General features: G+C 53.4%; 1 protein-coding gene across 3 annotated transcripts in view; it reads right to left on the bottom strand.

The window, feature by feature from the left end:
* Positions 1-1188: 1188 nt before the first annotated feature.
* CHST13 (carbohydrate sulfotransferase 13) overlaps positions 1189-16226 on the bottom strand; it is a 48978-nt gene continuing 33940 nt past the window's right edge. For 2 of the 3 annotated variants that reach the window (XM_087743825.1, XM_087743824.1), the window contains 2 exons: positions 5949-6031; positions 1189-2540 (listed from right to left, as the gene is read on the bottom strand). In XM_087743825.1, the coding sequence (XP_087599951.1) occupies positions 1695-2540; positions 5949-6014 (912 nt within the window). In that variant the 5' untranslated portion in view covers positions 6015-6031 and the 3' untranslated portion in view covers positions 1189-1694. Of the gene's footprint in view, positions 2541-5948; positions 6032-7693; positions 8777-16226 lie in introns of those variants that run through there. The other variant, XM_087743826.1, reaches the window with a different exon arrangement.

The following is a 16226-nucleotide window of genomic DNA, read 5'->3' as shown; positions in this document are numbered from 1 at the left end:
AACCAAGGAGGGAGTGTCAGCAGATAGGTGCCCATCAGAGGCAGAGGGGAAAAAGGTTAAGCTAGAACAGCCGAAAGTTGTTAGATGAAAACATTATTTTTTAAAAGAGCCTGAGAGCACTGGGGTTTTATAAAACCTCCCATTGTATTGCACTAATAAGTCAAGTGTTCGCAGCCGAGCCAGCAGACACGCTCTACAGCATCTATTACCGGCGTGTTTATTTACAAAGGCAGCCGCCAAGCCAAAGCTGAACAGAAAAGGGGAAAGAGTGAAATACGGTTTTAAAGAAATACAGCTCCTTGGACTGGTTTTAATTTAAAATCCTTGGACTGGGTTTGTAATTTTCTTTTGTGTTTCGTCCCCTCCTCCTTATTTCTTCTTCAAGGAATGAATTGTCCAAAGCCAGCCAGCCAAAGGGGAATTTTCCTCTAGGTGTCTCTGTCCCCATTTTTAGTCTCAATTTTCTCTCATACACACACACACATGCATACACACACACACGCGCGCGTGCACACAGACACACGCACACTCCTCTTCTCTGGTCCTCTCAGTCCAGCATCCCCTTTTCACTACCACAGCGATCTCCCACACCCCAGCGCGGTGCTCCCTGAAGCACTTTATAACTCAAACCTGCCCCAGCACCCTTCTCCGCCCCCAGCGCAACGCCGGCCACCCCATGCGGGAGGGACCGGCTGCGCACGGGAGCAGCACGTGGCGGCAGGGGACGAGAAGCCGGCGCTGGCAGCTGGGTCCTGCCAGCCCAGCGGGGCGATGGGCAGGACACCGCCGACGCTGTGATTTCATCGGAGCAGACACCTGCACCTGTGCTATACATATGGCTTTGCAAAACAGTTATCACCTGCTGTTAAAAAACAGCAGGTATAAGGCCTGGATTTATTGGATTTGACCAGAAATCCAGAGCCACGCACACACACAGGCATGGAGCGCTCTGCTATTCAGGAGAAAGCGCTGTGTCTCTATCAGCCCGTACCTGCCGCAAACCTGCTCCTCTGTCTCCCTTTGGAGTATTTTGCATCCCAACCGAGAGCACGTGGAAGGAGAGGAACGAAAAAAGCCCTCCAGGCTTTGTCAGGGAGAAATACGTGGTCACCGTAACACACCACGGCCTTCCCCAGCAATGCGGGACGGCGGGGGGAGGCAGCGGAGGACAGAGAACAAGGCAAAAAGAAAAGGTGGGAGCAATTTTTAATGAAAGGAAAAACCTACATTAAATTATTGCTTTATTTCTGGTTCTATGCAGGTCTCTGACACGCTCCACTCTGCCCCCCGAGATGCCATGGCCGCCTCCAACAGCCCAGTAAGGAGGAGAAAGACCTGAAGGGATCCTGCCCGAAAAAGGAGCCTTCCCAGGACTTGGATCTACAGAGGAGTCTCTCAGTGAAGTCCCCAGCCAAGGCAAGCCCTCCTACCCAGCAGCGTCCAGGCCCACCACCGTCCCCTGTAGATGTTGAAGGGTGGGAGGGAAAGGGAAGGAAGAGCTCCAGCCCCAGTGTTTTGAGAGGTATCCTCCCTCCAGACCATGCATGAACGAGGCATCAGGATGTGCAGTAGACCGTAACAGAGAGGGCACGGGGGAGAAGTCAACTGAGAGATGAGCACAGGGTGGGAGGAGAGGAATTGCGGCAAGATGAGAGTTACCCAGCTCTCCCTCACCTCTCCCCCCAGCCCCTGCCTCATCGGATGCGGAGGTACGAGGGGATGGAGTAATTGAAGAGCAAGTAGTCCATTTTATATAAATTAAAGAGTCTCCTTTGGTAGAAAGGGCTAATGTCCTGGAAGAACTGGGCCGTCATGTCGTCTGTCGTCCTGGTGGTCTTGGATGAAGATGGGAACTTGATGCTCGTGTCAGCCCCAACCAGCTGCAGGATGTAGTTGGCATCTTCGGCCAAGGTCTCGTACTTGCCCACCACATCGTAGTGGACGATGCAGGGGTGGCAGAGCGAGTGCACCCGCTCCCAGTGCTCGTTGAAGGGCTCCTCCCGCTGCGTCCGTGGATCCAGCAGGTAGTAGACGAACTCCTCAAAGCGCACGTCATCCCCGCGCTCCAGGGCCTTGTCGCTGGGCTCCTGCCGGTGTCGCCGGATGATCTTGGTCCCATAGCGCTTGTGGAAGGCCGTGTTGTAGCTGCGGGTGAACTTGTTGCGGTACGCCGAGACCAGGCGCTCAAAGGGCTCCCGCACGAAGATGAACTTGAGGTAGCTGCGCAGGCGGTGGTTGATCTCGGGGATGCTGTACTCGGAGAGGGTGCGCAGGTTGGATGAGACGTGGGCCTCGTTGGCGGGGATTTCCAGTGGGTCCCGGTACTTGCCTTGCCCTGTCAGGACCATCATCACCCGCTTCCAGTTAGTGCAGGCCACTTTGGGCACATAGCAGTAGAGCAGCCCGTGTGTGTCATCCACCACCAAGTGCCGCAAGTCATCCGGCCGCAGGAGACGCCGCTTGCGGGTGTAACGGTTGCAGATGTTGCTCAACAGCTCCCGTCTCTGCTGGTGAATGACCTGCAGTGACGACTGCTCAAACTGGGGACAAAAAATAAGAAAGAGGTGGTCACCAGCTTGCCCAAGCTGATCATGGCCTACACACAACACTTGGCCCACAACTGTCCCCACTCCCTCCCCTTTCCTGGGTTTGGCAGTCATCCATGTGGGATTTTGGGGGACAGCGTTCACTTTGAACACGATTTGGTGCATTTAATCCTTGGACCTGCTGGGAGCAAAACACAGAACAAAATGCAATGAGGAGCCAGATGAGAAGTCAAATCAAAGGGGGTGAGGGAAGAACAGGCGGTGTAGAGAGGGTTAACAACCGAACATTTGTTATGGCACCCACACACACCCCCCCCAGGCTAAAGCTCTCCCTTACATCAGTCTGGGGGGGAAAACACGGCCCAACCCCTCCAGGGGCAAAGAGCGCAGCCCCTTTGCTGGCGCAGGGCCCTGCAGACCTCCTGGCTGCGATGGGGCATCGCTGCGTCGCGCTGACACCAACATCCAGGGGCTTGCTGCGAACGCCACAGCCAAGAGGCAGAAACGTGGCACGCGAGTGTGGGCACGTATGATGGAAATGGCGCGGGTGTGCTGCCAAGGAAGGGCAAAGGGAGATGGGTGAAGGAAAATGGTCTTTAACGCTGATGGTCGAACCCTGGGGAGCAGATGGGGAGCTAGAGGAGAGGTGGGGTGGCAGGGCATGATGGAGAGGAGCAAGGCGCCGCTGGAGGTGGTGGGGTGGCCTGTTCCAAGGGCTTTGGGTTTCTTCTCCTGAGGGACTTTTTCGACACAGGCCAATCTGATGCCTCAGCTCTGGTCACAGTCTCCTCTGTCCACAGGGAGGTCCGTTTTCTTTATCCTTTTTGATCCTTGCGTCAAGGCCTGGCAGCCGCTGCATTAGCTTCCCAGGAGCCTCGAGCCCCCCGACCCCTGCCCCAGCTGAACCCCCTCCTCCAGATTTGGGGACGTGACCTTTACTGTCATGGAAATCCCAAAATGTCATTAAAACATCTGGGGAAGGAAACCATTTCCAGAACTCAGAAGGGGAAGGTCCCCTCCTCCGCCTGCCCACTCCCTCCCCGTTTTGCTCACGAGGGTTGGGAGGTTTCGTGTTCAGCCCCGAGATCATTGCTGGGAACCTCCAACAGCCTCGTCTGGGCCACAATGGCTAACGGCTTCATGGCCTGTTTGCTAACCCAGGGCAGCTCCAACCCCGCAGAGCTGTTGCTGTAACGCAATGCAACGACGCCCATGTCGCAAGACGACGGTGGCTTCCACTTTGGGACTGCGAAGGCAGTCCTGCCGGCGTCACAGGGCACCACAGCAAACGTCTCTGCCAGCCTGCAGAGAGGTGGCAACCTCAAGATGAAGGGCAAGGGCAGGCCACCTCCTTGGTCCCTACATCCTTGCCGCTGACAGCTGTCATCACTTATGCACGCCAAAGGACACCCTTTGCCAAGCTTTGGGTGCACCCCCACCTGTCCCTGCGGGTCCATAAGGGTTTTTGGGAAGCACCAGAGGCTGGGAGAGGCGGCGTTGTGGAGATGGGGCTTTCTCCTGCCAGGAGCTGGGATCCCTAGACAAACTGTCCATCCCGTGGATGATCCAGCAGACCCATCACCTTCAGAGGGGCACTAATATCTGGGCAAAAAGCTCCTCCTGCAAGGGATGAACCACACTCACCACACTTTTGGATCTCAATTCCACAAAAGAAATAACCTTTTCCAGGTCACCTTAGGAACCTGCGTGGACAGTAACCTGAGACAGGGGCAGGAGAAAGCATCCCATCCCTGCTCCTTCCAAGAGGGAGATGATAAGGGAAAATGCTCAGATGGAGGAAATGCAGGTCAACAGGCTCTACCTGCCACCAAGAGATGACTTTGACATTGCTGGCTACTTGGATATGGAGAGGATGTAGCGCCTAGGGAGGTGATAATCATAGCTGAAGAGGCATTCTCCCGGTATACCTCCTTGCGACACAGTCAAACCTTTCAGCAGAAATTTCTTTTGTTTGGAGGCTCCTCATCAACTTTTAAAATTGGAAACCCTTTTTGCAAGTGTTTAAAAAAAAAAAAAAAAAAAGAGGCATTTTAATAATGTGGTTTTTTTTTTCAGGTGTTTTTCCCTGCACTTGCATAATTCAAAACTTGGATCAGAGAGACAGACAGACACACACTGTCTGCAGGCATGGCAACAAATAAATGTGACTACTTTTCGGCAGCCGCCCACTGGAATAAGTGCATGTCTTGCAGTTATTCCAGAGCAAAATTGCTCCCTTCATTTCCTTCTCTTTAAAAGCCAGAGAAATTAAGTATCACTTTTAAGGAAATAACACCATGACATTCCAGCAGCGTTAGGGTTTGCCGGCATCGTGGCCAAGGAAGTTCACATCTGCCATTTTTCCCAGAGCAAATGTAATTCGGCTGCTTACAGATGTAAAAGCATCAGGTATGGAAAGGAGATCCGGCTCCGGCCGCAGCGGGCAGTGCCGATGGGCAGCAGGGAGGCAGCGGGGATGGCAGCCAGCTGCAGGCAGCGTTGCCCTCTGCTTCTTGGGGGCTGCAGAAGATGACTGCCCTGTGGACATGGGGAGACGCAGGGTACGTTTGGTGGCTGGGGCATGTGGCCACGGCCCGGCCCGTTGCACCAGCTGGAGGGTGCTTTCCTGCAGGATTTCCTGCAGGGAAGTTGTGGGCGAGGATCCCTCTGCAAAGACAAGTCTGGCTGCATGAGGGTGACCGATGCCAGGTCACCGATGCCGGTTGAGCTGCACACACCAGGGGCTGGCGAGGGCGAGTGCTCCCTGCCTCAAGCAGCGACCATGGCTTGTCCTGCAGCAGGCCCTTGCATAGACAGGGACCCACTAAGGCCACCGGGAGGGGGACGCTTCCCTGCCCAGACTGTGCCTGCCTGCCCCCGTCTCAGCAGGGTGATGGAGAGAACTGAGATGTCCCAGGGTTATAAACCACTCATGTCTGGGTCCAGCTTTATATACGTGTGTGTGTGTATATATATATATATATATGCATATACATATGTGTGTGTGTACATATATAGCACCCAACATAGAAGCATCTATCAATTATTAGCTCAGAAAGCGCAGCAATGATGCTCTTGCCCTGCTATGATGGCCCAGAGTTGGCTTTGAAATCCTCAGGTAGTCAAATCTCCTGTGTTTGCCCAGCTATGGCTCAGCCCACCGGTAATGAAACCATTTGCCCAAGTACCAGCAAGGGCCATAAGCAGTTTTTTTATCAACAATTACTCCCCAAAGTGGTGTGGTCTTTTCTTTAGGAGACAGCCAGAGTTTCAGGTGCGGGGACCTTGGGGGTGGTTGGAGACAGCGCAGTGCCCTGCACACCAGAGGGGTGGAAGAAGGGGTCCACCCTCATCGCCCCACTCCCTCTTCACCCCCCAATCTCCTTCTCCCTGTCCCCTTACCTGGTCACTCTTGTACAGGGCCTGGAGTGGGCTGCGACCGGCCTTCCCCTGCCAGGTGGATCTCATAACCCCGTCTTCTGCAGCTGGAAAAGGAGCGAGAAAAATCAGAGGGGTTGGAGGGGCTGCTTCCCTCACCCTCTATGGAGATGCCCAAGTTAGGATGAGGCAACGTCCCCCGAGAAAAGACAAATTCGTTTGGCTCTGGGAGAAGATGCTCAAGCAACGCTTGTCCCTCCCTCTTATTTTTTAACAAAACCTGCAGTTAGCGTTCAAAAGATCCAGACTTAACCTCTGAACAAATAAAAGACCATAAATAAAGAGAACGGCTTGTTACAATTTCAACAGCAATTGGGAACAGTTTGATCCACGTGCGTTTGGGAAATGCCACCGTGTGCAGGCTGCGCTGGCGAGGGAACGACCCAGGAGGCGGCAGGACCCCAAGCAGCATCGCCACGGCCCAGTGAGGGCGAGACGGCATCTGTGCTGGGCAGAGATAAGGGGCAGATCCAACACCGGCAGCTCTGTGCTGAGCCCCCACGGGCCCAGAGTTTGCATTTCCAGGCTCAGAGACACGGTCATTAACAGACAAATTGGTCAGGTGCTTCGTCTGACTGCTAAGTCGTTTTAAGTTCTTATTTGCTATTTATTTTTTTTTTCTTCCCTTCTAAACCAGCAACATCGCCTCGAGTGTTTGAAGCTGAAGACAGCCACCCAAGCAGTCCTCGCTCCTTCCCTGCCTGCAGATCGGCTGGTTTGATTTCGGAGGTCTATTTGCAGCAGAACCAAACCCAAGGCTGGATCTGGGCAGCCACGAATGCAGTGCCAGACACCCAGTTGGTGACAGATGCTCAAGTTCTCATGCTCATAAATTATGTAGAGATGCAACCACCTTCCAGGCTACGAAGCACCCGCTTCAGCTGCCATCCCTCAGCCCCAGGGACCTGTTCCCAGCACAGCGTGGGCAGGACCACGTGGCCTGGACATCCCAAACCTAATGCACGGAGCCAGCCACGGCAGGGGCACCAGCTCCCCCTTGCAGTAACACCTGGAGGCAGCTGTCCCACCTCTCACCCACCCTCTGCTACTTGGATCCGACCCTCGCCGCTGGCAGAGGATGCTACGACAGTTTTCATATGAGAAGAAGGTTTCTAACCATGGGGGTTGTGCAACCCTGGAGTTGGCTTCCACAGAAGAAATCACACTGTGAGTTTTAAAATGGAAGATGATGTCTTATCTGAAGGGGATGATAGGACCCATTGTTCGGGAGATCGTGGCCTGGGAGGTTCTCCCAGTCCTCCACGTTCCTGCTCCTACAGGGACTTTCTAAAATCTCGGACAGACGGACATGGTGGAGGGAAAAGCATCTCTCACGAACCATTTCTGGCAACATGAAGGTTTCTAACACAGAGGCTTTTTGCACGACAATTTGGGGCTCTGGATCTTTTTGTTCACTGACCATCACCAAACAAAGCCAAATTTGTTATACGAGCCCCAGGTGGCATCTTTTTAACCAAAATAACCAGAAGGAAAAAATCCAAACCCCATCTTCATTTTCACATGCTTGTATTTTGCTTAAATGAAAACTACTCCAAAGCACAAAGTCACCAGGGTCTAAGCGAAACATGATTCATTCCTCGAGCTGTAATTAGGGGGAAATGACTGCCTGACCTCACAAGAGTTCAGCAGCAGCGCACGCACGCTTGCGCGTTCATGGGAAATGCCGCTTCCTGCAGCACCGGACTGACCGAGATGTGACTAACGAGAAGGTACAGTTTCTTCCTCAATCCCCGGTATCAGTTACCCCACAGGAGGGTGAAACGGCATCTGTGCTAACGAGAGATAAGCGGAAGATCCAACGTGCACAGCGCTGGGCTGAGATGCTCGTCCCAGAGGAGCTCCGTTTCACATTTCCAGGCTCAGCCCTCTGCAAATGACAGGGAATGAGATCGACCTTGAAAACTCGACTCACTGCAGCTCGAATCTGCAAGCAGAGAGCACTAAACTCGAGTCCCTTCCCTGGCCGAGACTGATAAACTCCTGTTCAATTTAAGAGCGTGACCCCGCTGTGGGCTGTCTGCAAGTGCCCTGCACCGTAGCAGACACTTGCCCTATATTTAGTAAAAGCAATGTGTAGGTGTTTGTTTTTGAGATTAACACGTGTATCAACCAGAACCTTTCTTACGAGGGACAGAAGCAAACCCCGGGTGCTTCAGGCTGACCTGAAGCTGCTAGAAATGCAAATTGCTTGTGCCGGCGCTGTGCAGGGGTGCGTGGAACCACCGTCCCGCGGAAAGGCTGCAGGGTCAGGTCATGGCCTGGGAGCGGGCTGGCTCGGCAGGAGGCTCTTCAGGGTGAAGAAAAAGCAAATCTGCAGTAAAGCAGGAAGCGAGCAGAGGCTGGGCAGGTCAGATTCGTGCTCTGACCGCTCTGGTCTGCGCCTCTCGGTGCTGCTGAGGCAGGGGAACAAGCCTGGCCGGGGACTGCTGCACCTCGCCTGACTCTTGCCAACAGCCCCAGCAGAAACGTTGCAAACTGGATTTCCTCCAGCCTTTCCCCAGCACAAGATCTGGCAGAGAACAAGGCATCTTCTCCGGATAGCAGCAAACCCCCTGGGATCGCCGCTGTGCTCATGCTGTACAGGGTTCCAGAAAAAAAGGGGAAGAGAAAAAAAAAAATAAGGAAAAAAATGCTGCCAGGCTGCTCCCGTGCGGCTGGAGGAGCCTGGGAGCGCTGAGCTGGCAGGGGGAAGACGCCAGCGCTCCACACTCACTGCATCTTGACAGCTTTCGCTCTCCAAAGCGATGACACCATCCCCTGCCCAAGGCGCTCGCCAAAGCCTTCAGAGCAAGCGTCTGGCCCCATGGCAGGTTTTTACCCGGCTCCAACCGCAGGAAGTCTCCCCCCCCCCCCCCGAAACCGTCTGCTCGCGCTACACGCGGCGGCCCACGGAGAAAAGCAACTGGGCTCCTGGCTGGGCCGTGAGGACGACTTTTGAAGACTGTGTTAAACCCTGCTGCAGAGGGGGAGATGCAGCAGCTGCAACCGCATGCGGCTCAACACAGCACCGTGCCGGCACCGGTGCATGCAGAGGGCAGCAGCCGATCCGTGTGCCCCGTGGGACCAAAGTGTCCATCCTCTGCAGGACTGGGTCAGAGTGGCTGCAAATGCCTGTGGCTAGCAGTGCGCGCTCAAATGGAGACGAGTCTGGGCTGCCTGTGCCCCAAAGCATCCCCAAAACATCTGGGATTGCCCGGCAGAGCAACACTGGCTGTCACAGTGGTAGGGAAGCCAGGGCTGCAGTGGGAGGCTGTAGATGGTGATTTAACAGAGTCCAGCCCCCCTAAGACCAGGCTTTGCCACCTAACACAGCTCTGCCCCGTGACCCCAAGCTGTGGCCATCCCTTGTTCACCATCCCGCAGCCCCAGCACCTGCAACAGCCCTGCTGCTGCACTCCTCTCCCAGCTCGACCCCAGGTCCTCATCGTGCAACTCCGTGAACGCAGCTCAGCCCTAATTTGAACACAAACCCCCTCTTCCCTGGCTGCTCCATCCCAACCACCTCATCACGCAATCCCACAGCGTGCTCCCATCCTGGGGTCTCTCCCCATCCTGTCCCCTAACTGCTGTCCCCATTCCACTCTCGCCTTCACCGCCTACTCCAAGCAGGCAATGGCCCACCTTAGGAAGGCTGAGCTCAAGGGGCTCCACAGCTGGCTGAACTGCACAGCTGGAGAGGAACCCAAACATGGAGGGGGAGCCGGGGAAAGGCTCGGTGCTTGATCTGTGCCTGTTTCTTTCATCAGATCTGGGATACAGCCTGGACTGAGAGGAGGAGGAGGGAGGAAGGGGGCAGATGGGCAACAGCATTGACACATCCCCTTTCTTCCACTCGTTCATGCTGAGAGCAAGTCAATCACCCCATCCCCGTACCGTTGGCTTACCCATCCCTGGGATGCTCCTGGGACTCCAAGAAGCTTGGGAAGGCCAAGGAATACTGAAATATATGAGAGTGTTGAGGAGGGAGTATCATCAGAGTATATTAATGGTTCGTGCTGCATTTTCGCACCATGGCTCTGAGTACAGCTGGATCTTCCATCATGGGGGAGCTGCCAAGATCTTTGCATCCTGGCTTTCCTCCTGACCTTATAGCTTCTCACTGAGGTTCCCAGATTCCACCACATGCGGTGGTAATCCTTGGAAATTTAGCATCGCCACAATTACATCCGAAAGCAGGGATGTCACTTAGCTAAGGTATATCGAGTTTCTAAAGAGGAGAAAAGATCAACTCTTGGCAACTGCTGGATCACCATTTGGATAACAAGTATCAAGACAGTGTACATCTGTGATCCAAATCCAAAATGTTTTTCATGGAGACGGGCAGCAGGAGATATCACATTTGTCCTTTGCATCTTCAAAGGATGAAGCAAGGGAATAGGAGCGATGCAGAGCAAGAGACTGAAAACCCCATGCTAAGGCAGTAACGTTGAGCAGAAATCACTGAATGAGGTGAGCCCGAAAGGGAGCTCGGGCACGTTTTGGAGTCTCCTGTGCTACAAGTGCTTTCAGTCTTTCCTTCGGAGCTTAAAAAGGCAACGTGCTCCCTCCCTCCTTTCCCCCTACAGCCCAGATTTTAGTGCTGTCCCATCAAAACCAAAGCTGTTTTCTTGCAGCGATGTGACATCAATACCGCAGCAGGAGCCGGGGTTTCAATGACTTGCCAGCTCTCTTTGGAAAAGGGAATAGATTTTAAAGCTGTGAATATTTAGGTGCACTAGCTGATTGCAAAGACAGCCAGACATGTGTGAGGTGAGGGAAAGAGTGGATCATGCCCATCCCAGACTTCTGGAAGCACCAGTGAAAGAATTTGCTGGTTTGGCTGCAGAGACTCTTAATTACGGAGGGAGGTTCTCTGCAACCACAACAGCAAATCCAGCGCCTGAATTGAAGAGTTTGGCCAGGAGACAGGATTCAGGCGGCAACAAGCCTGCTAGGCTGACATCAGCATTACCAAGGCTTTAGAAAATAGTCTGAAGGAAAGAAAACAATTGAAAGATGTGGGTGCAACTGGACAGGGGAATAAAATCAACACGGCATTTACTAAGCGCAGCTTATACCCCTGCAACCTGAGCCGTCAATGAAATAAGCCGTTTCTGTAGATCAAATATATGTGGTAGATCTTCACCCTGATATACATAACGTATGAGATATGACATACCACAGGAAACAAGTACTTCACACAGAGAAGATGAAGTTTAAAAGGTGAACTGAAAGCGGCACAAGCAACAGGAAAGCAGGTGGCATTTAAATGGAAAATACCGGGCAGAAGGACGATTTCTAGTAAAGTATCACTAAGACTGGCTTTGGGATCAATACTTCAGGAATGAATTGACATAAAAATAGAAAGATAGTGATGGTGGTCAAAGCGTTGAGAAAGGCTGCCATGGCAGGGAGAGACTGAAACACCAAACAGGGAAACTAAAGCGTCGTCCTGGACCCGGGGAGTGGAAATGCAACAGAATTCCATTTTGTGGTGTTGGAATTCAGCAGTTTCTGCTACTTCGCTGCTGGCAGTGGCAGGAGGTCCCAGATACATTAGTTCTGGGCTATCAGCTGCCAGTGTGACAGTCATAAAAAAGGTAAATGAAGTCCTGAACCATATCAGGTGAAGTATTTGCCACAGCAGCAAAAAAAGCATGAATACTGTTATCCATAGCATTGGCGATGCTCACCTGCAGCACTGACAGCTCTGCTCTCCTGGGACCAAGGCAGATCCAGAGCTGCTGAGAGGGGCTGCGAGGCGACCGGGTGTTCCCAGGACTTGCTGCCCCATGGGAGGCTGCAAGGGTTGGCTGTGTGTACGAGCCGGGATGTGACCGTCCCCTGGGAACGGGCCAGCAGAGAGCGACTGGGGGTGTTGCATATGCAGGACATCTTCATGCCCACTTGCTCAGGTGCCAAATAGGAAGAGGTGTGGAAACCCCAGAACAGTGGGAGTCCGGCTGAGATGCAGCAGGAGGAATCCCAGCTCCTTTTGGGTCGGAGGATGGAGCTTTCAGGCATTTTCCAGGCTGGACCCTGGGGCCACAAGGAGCCAAAAGCTCCACTCATGGTCTCCAATATGAAACACTGGAGAGGGTTACAACCTGGAGATTCAGTGGTCTCCAGCTAAGGGAACCGAAGAGAGCACGCGTGCTTGCACGTGCGTGCTTGCACCCCAGAGGCCCCCCGGAGCTAATCCGGACCCCACCGCTGTCTCCCCGCTGCTGTCGCACAGCCCCAGCTTCGCTTCCTGTTGTGTCTGTGCAAGACCTAAAAAAAGAGAAAGAATAATTGTGGCGCCTGGCCACCCAAAATGATCAGTCTGAGTGTTAATGACAGCCTGGGACTCCCAGCGGGTGAGTGGGATAGGTCCCGGTTTGTACTGTAGGCAGAGGCAGCTCTCAGGGCAGCCCTGCTTGGGGACAGCTGAGAGATGCTCTCTCTCAGACCAAAAAAAAAGCTCTCAACTTGGCGGAGGGGAGTGTGTGAATCTATCACATTTGTGCTGGATTCTGGATTTGAACATAGGAACTGGCATCGGTGACATGAACTGACTGCCTGGCACACGTGGCACGTGCACAGCTGCGCAGCTGAACTGTATTTACAGGATAAAGAAGAGTTTACGGTGGGAAAAAAGAATAATACCACTTTTTATACTGAAAGGGGAAAAAACACCCAGAGCTCTACAGTGTAAAGGGATCAGCACTTGCTGAAGTCAGTCACTAGAAGAGCCAGAAATGAGGACCTGGATCTCTCTGTGGGCACAGCAATGAGCTTTTCCGGACTTTGGTGTTTGTCACTCTTCCCCGGCATCTGTCATGGGCAATGAGCGAGTGCTTCAGTCGTAGCAGCGATGGCTCACTCGTCCCTGACGGCAGAAACACAGCCCCGCTTCGTGAAGACAGGCTCCTCGCTATTAAAATAACTGCACCCAAGAGATGCAGAGAAGGATCTTGCCATCTAATTTAAGAAAGGATATCAAGACTGTGTTATTCAAAGCCAAATCCTAGCTGCAGCCACCGGCTGCTGAATCTGTCCAATTTTCGATTTTAACATCCAAGAGGGGGAAAAAAAAAAACGAGAGAGAAACAAAAAAAGAAAATAGAGCTTGACAGCAGCAGTGATAGATCCAGCCAACTCCTGCAGCCTGAGCTCAGTTTTCCCTCCCGCTTTGATAGCAAAGCCTGGGACACAGTGCCTGGTTGGTGGCTGGACACTTTGACTGTGTGAGGATGGTCCAGGGCACGGAGGCCAAGAAATCAGACGTGGAAGCAGCAGTCGAAGCCCTGGGCAGTGGCCCGTGGTCTGCATGAAGAGCTGCCCTGCCTGGAAGGAGCCGAGCTATCGGGCTGAGCAGCGCTGGTCTCAAGGAAGCACAGTTTAAGTCTAGGAAGTTCTGGTTTTTATGCTTGGGCTTGTACTGGTGGAGAGCACATTTGCTTTATTTCCACCTAAGCACAAGGGTTGATTGTTGCTTTGTTGTCTTTTTTTTTTTTTTTTAAAGATACTTTTCAAAACAAGGGTGATGTGAGATCCCAAACACCAAAATCCCCCACCGAACTCCAGACCCAGCGACTTAACATTGCTGAAGGTAGTGACCTCTGTTTGACGGAGAAGAGGACCAAATTAGTGACCGTTTGCTGCATCCAGCTGTGAAAAAGTGTGGCAATTTTGGCATTCGCATCCTTACGCATCTTCAGAGCTAAGGGAGCACCTCTGGGAATTAAAACCAAAACCCATTCCTATTTTAATTCTTACAGGAAGGTTTTGATTTGGGAATGCAAAGTTTTGGCTTCAGCAAAGAGGCAAATCTAATCTACTTAGATTCTTGTGACTGCTCATTTTTACTGCATCTGAAAAGCCGGGGATGTCAACAACAGAGGCAGAATTAAAACGCTAGAGAAGAAAGGAAAAGAAATCTAACAGAGCGACAAGCTTGATTTGCTTAAATGCATCTTTCAGCTTTGTGAATTCAGACACAACCACTTCTGCTGGGGAGCTGCAAGTGAAACGAGAAGCAGGAGGTGTAACCGGCTGGGCTTCATCCAGGTGTTGGCTCCCAGAACCAGCTCAGTGGCTCGATGAATTGCCCCGAAAAACTCAAGTCTGCTCGAGCATCTTCTCTGCCAAGGCTGAAGATCCCTCCCGTGCAATGGTGATGCGGGGAGGGAACGGGCGATGCGGCTGCGGCCAGGCCGCATGATGAGGGGGCGACCACAACGCGAGAGCGCAGCGAGATGGGTCCGCTAGCACGGACGCTCCGCCCGCAGCTCCTGCTTCATTTACACTTAAAGACAGTAAAGAGTCAGCAGCCCTTGTCCCCTGTCACGCTGCTGTGTCACACCGGCACCTACCTCCAACTGGTTAGGTGGGACCCTGCCTCTCACCTTGCGGCACCACTGCGAAAATGCACATTCCCACGGCTCACAAGGGAAAACGGAGCATCCCAAGTACTTTGGATGCGGGTTACAGGACTTGAGGCCATAGTGTGGGCAGTCTGGGGTGGATGGCATATGCCAGAGACCTGGCTGAGGCTGCACAGGAGAGCGGCAGTGCAAACGCGGGTGCTGTACCTCCCGCTGGGGGAGAGCCAAGAGCATCCGTCACAGCGAGGAACATCGATCCCCGGATCTGCAGGACATGACAGGCGTCGTTCTGCCCCCAAAAGTAAAACAATAACACGCCGCCTGTGTACAAAGATCTCAAGCAAGTGCTTGTTCTGCAGCGCAGCCCCAGCCACTGCCTTTCTGGGCATGCAGGGGGTCGGCGAGAGAACCGGGGATGCCCGAGGCATTTCAGGCTTCCCTGGCAGCCTCCGGACCTCCGCCGAGGGCCTGCGGGAGCCACCGGGGCTGAGCACATTTGGAAGGAGCTCTCTCACCAGGTAGCAGGCCAAGTTTTCTCCTATATGTCCAGAGCTGAGGTTTGTCCCCTAGACAGCTGATGGGTATCTCTGCGCTTTGTTTACACTCGGGCGGTAGGAGATTGTGCCGCTCGGGCACGCTCAGAGGGAGCGGGCAGCATCCCTGCCCCATTCGGGCAGGTACACTTGGCGGCAGAGCACATATGGGACTAAGCATTTTGGGGAGACGGAGCATTTCAAGGTGAACAGCAATATTCAGATGGGCACAAGCAATGGCAAAAAGCAACCAGCCCTATAGAGAACAACCAGAAGAGATGTTTTCTGATCTTTTCCCAGGACCCTCCCATGCACAGCACTGTTCTCCATTACAGCCAAGGGGAGAGCTCAGATTCCGACCTGCGATAGCTCCAGCTGAGCCCACCCCACACAGCTTCCACATGGCGGACAACAGATCCCTTTGGAGCAAACCCTGTATTTGACCTTTTTTGTTTATCCTGGGGCTGTGCCGGTGAGTGGTGAGCAGGAGGAGCGATGATGGAGGGGAGCTGGCATCAACTTGCAAAACTCTGCAGCTCTAATATTTACAATACAAATGTACATCTCTTGTTCCAGACCCACATCCTCCATAGTTTGGGAAATGCCCCTGTGGCCCTTCCCATCTTTGCTTCTCTTTGCATGGTGTTTTTCTCCCCAGTTATGGCTTGTTCTGTCTGTTCTGCCTTGTGACAATGTCCTCTTGCAGAGGAACGGACACAGGTGACCATTCATTCCCATCAGCAGGTGAGCAGCGAGGGACTCCTGTGCAGGAGGTTATGTGGACATGGGCAACCAGTTGCCACCTAACACAGCCCCGTGCAGTGTGGTCACAGGCAGACCCACCGCCATCCACCTCTGCTATTCCCCCTGCTGAAGAACAAGCCGGTAATACATAACACAGCCTATTCCTGACAGCCTGCCCTCTGCTCTGCGGGCCAAGCCTCGGTAAAGGCTGGCTGGCTCTGCATTTCTCTCTGCTGAGGCAGAGGCGTTGTACAGTCTGTCGGAGACGTCTGTCTCAGCTTGCTTGTTAGGAAAAGGGAATAATCCTCCGTTTTCCATCAGACCTGCCCCTGCCAGCTCCTCTCCCGTTGCCTGCAGCAGAGCAACAACCTGGAGCATCCTGGGGAGCAGCAGGACCTTCCACTCACTTGCTCCAGAGCATTTTCAGACATTATAGCAGAGCCCAGCGGCAGGATACCACTGAGCTGACTCATGAGGGAAGGCTGGAAGAACCGCACAGGGTGCCCACATGTCCGCACCGGGACCCAACGAATGCCCCAATCCCGTACACCTCTCCCTGGAGGGACAGGCAACGGGAGCATTAGGAACAGGACTGC

Source organism: Nipponia nippon, unplaced genomic scaffold (genome assembly GCF_047370975.1).
Source record: "Nipponia nippon isolate SJK-2023a ecotype South Korea unplaced genomic scaffold, ASM4737097v1 scaffold_9, whole genome shotgun sequence".
In the NCBI taxonomy this organism is placed as follows: Eukaryota; Metazoa; Chordata; class Aves; order Pelecaniformes; family Threskiornithidae; genus Nipponia; species Nipponia nippon.
This window is presented reverse-complemented; position numbering and strand designations above follow the sequence as displayed.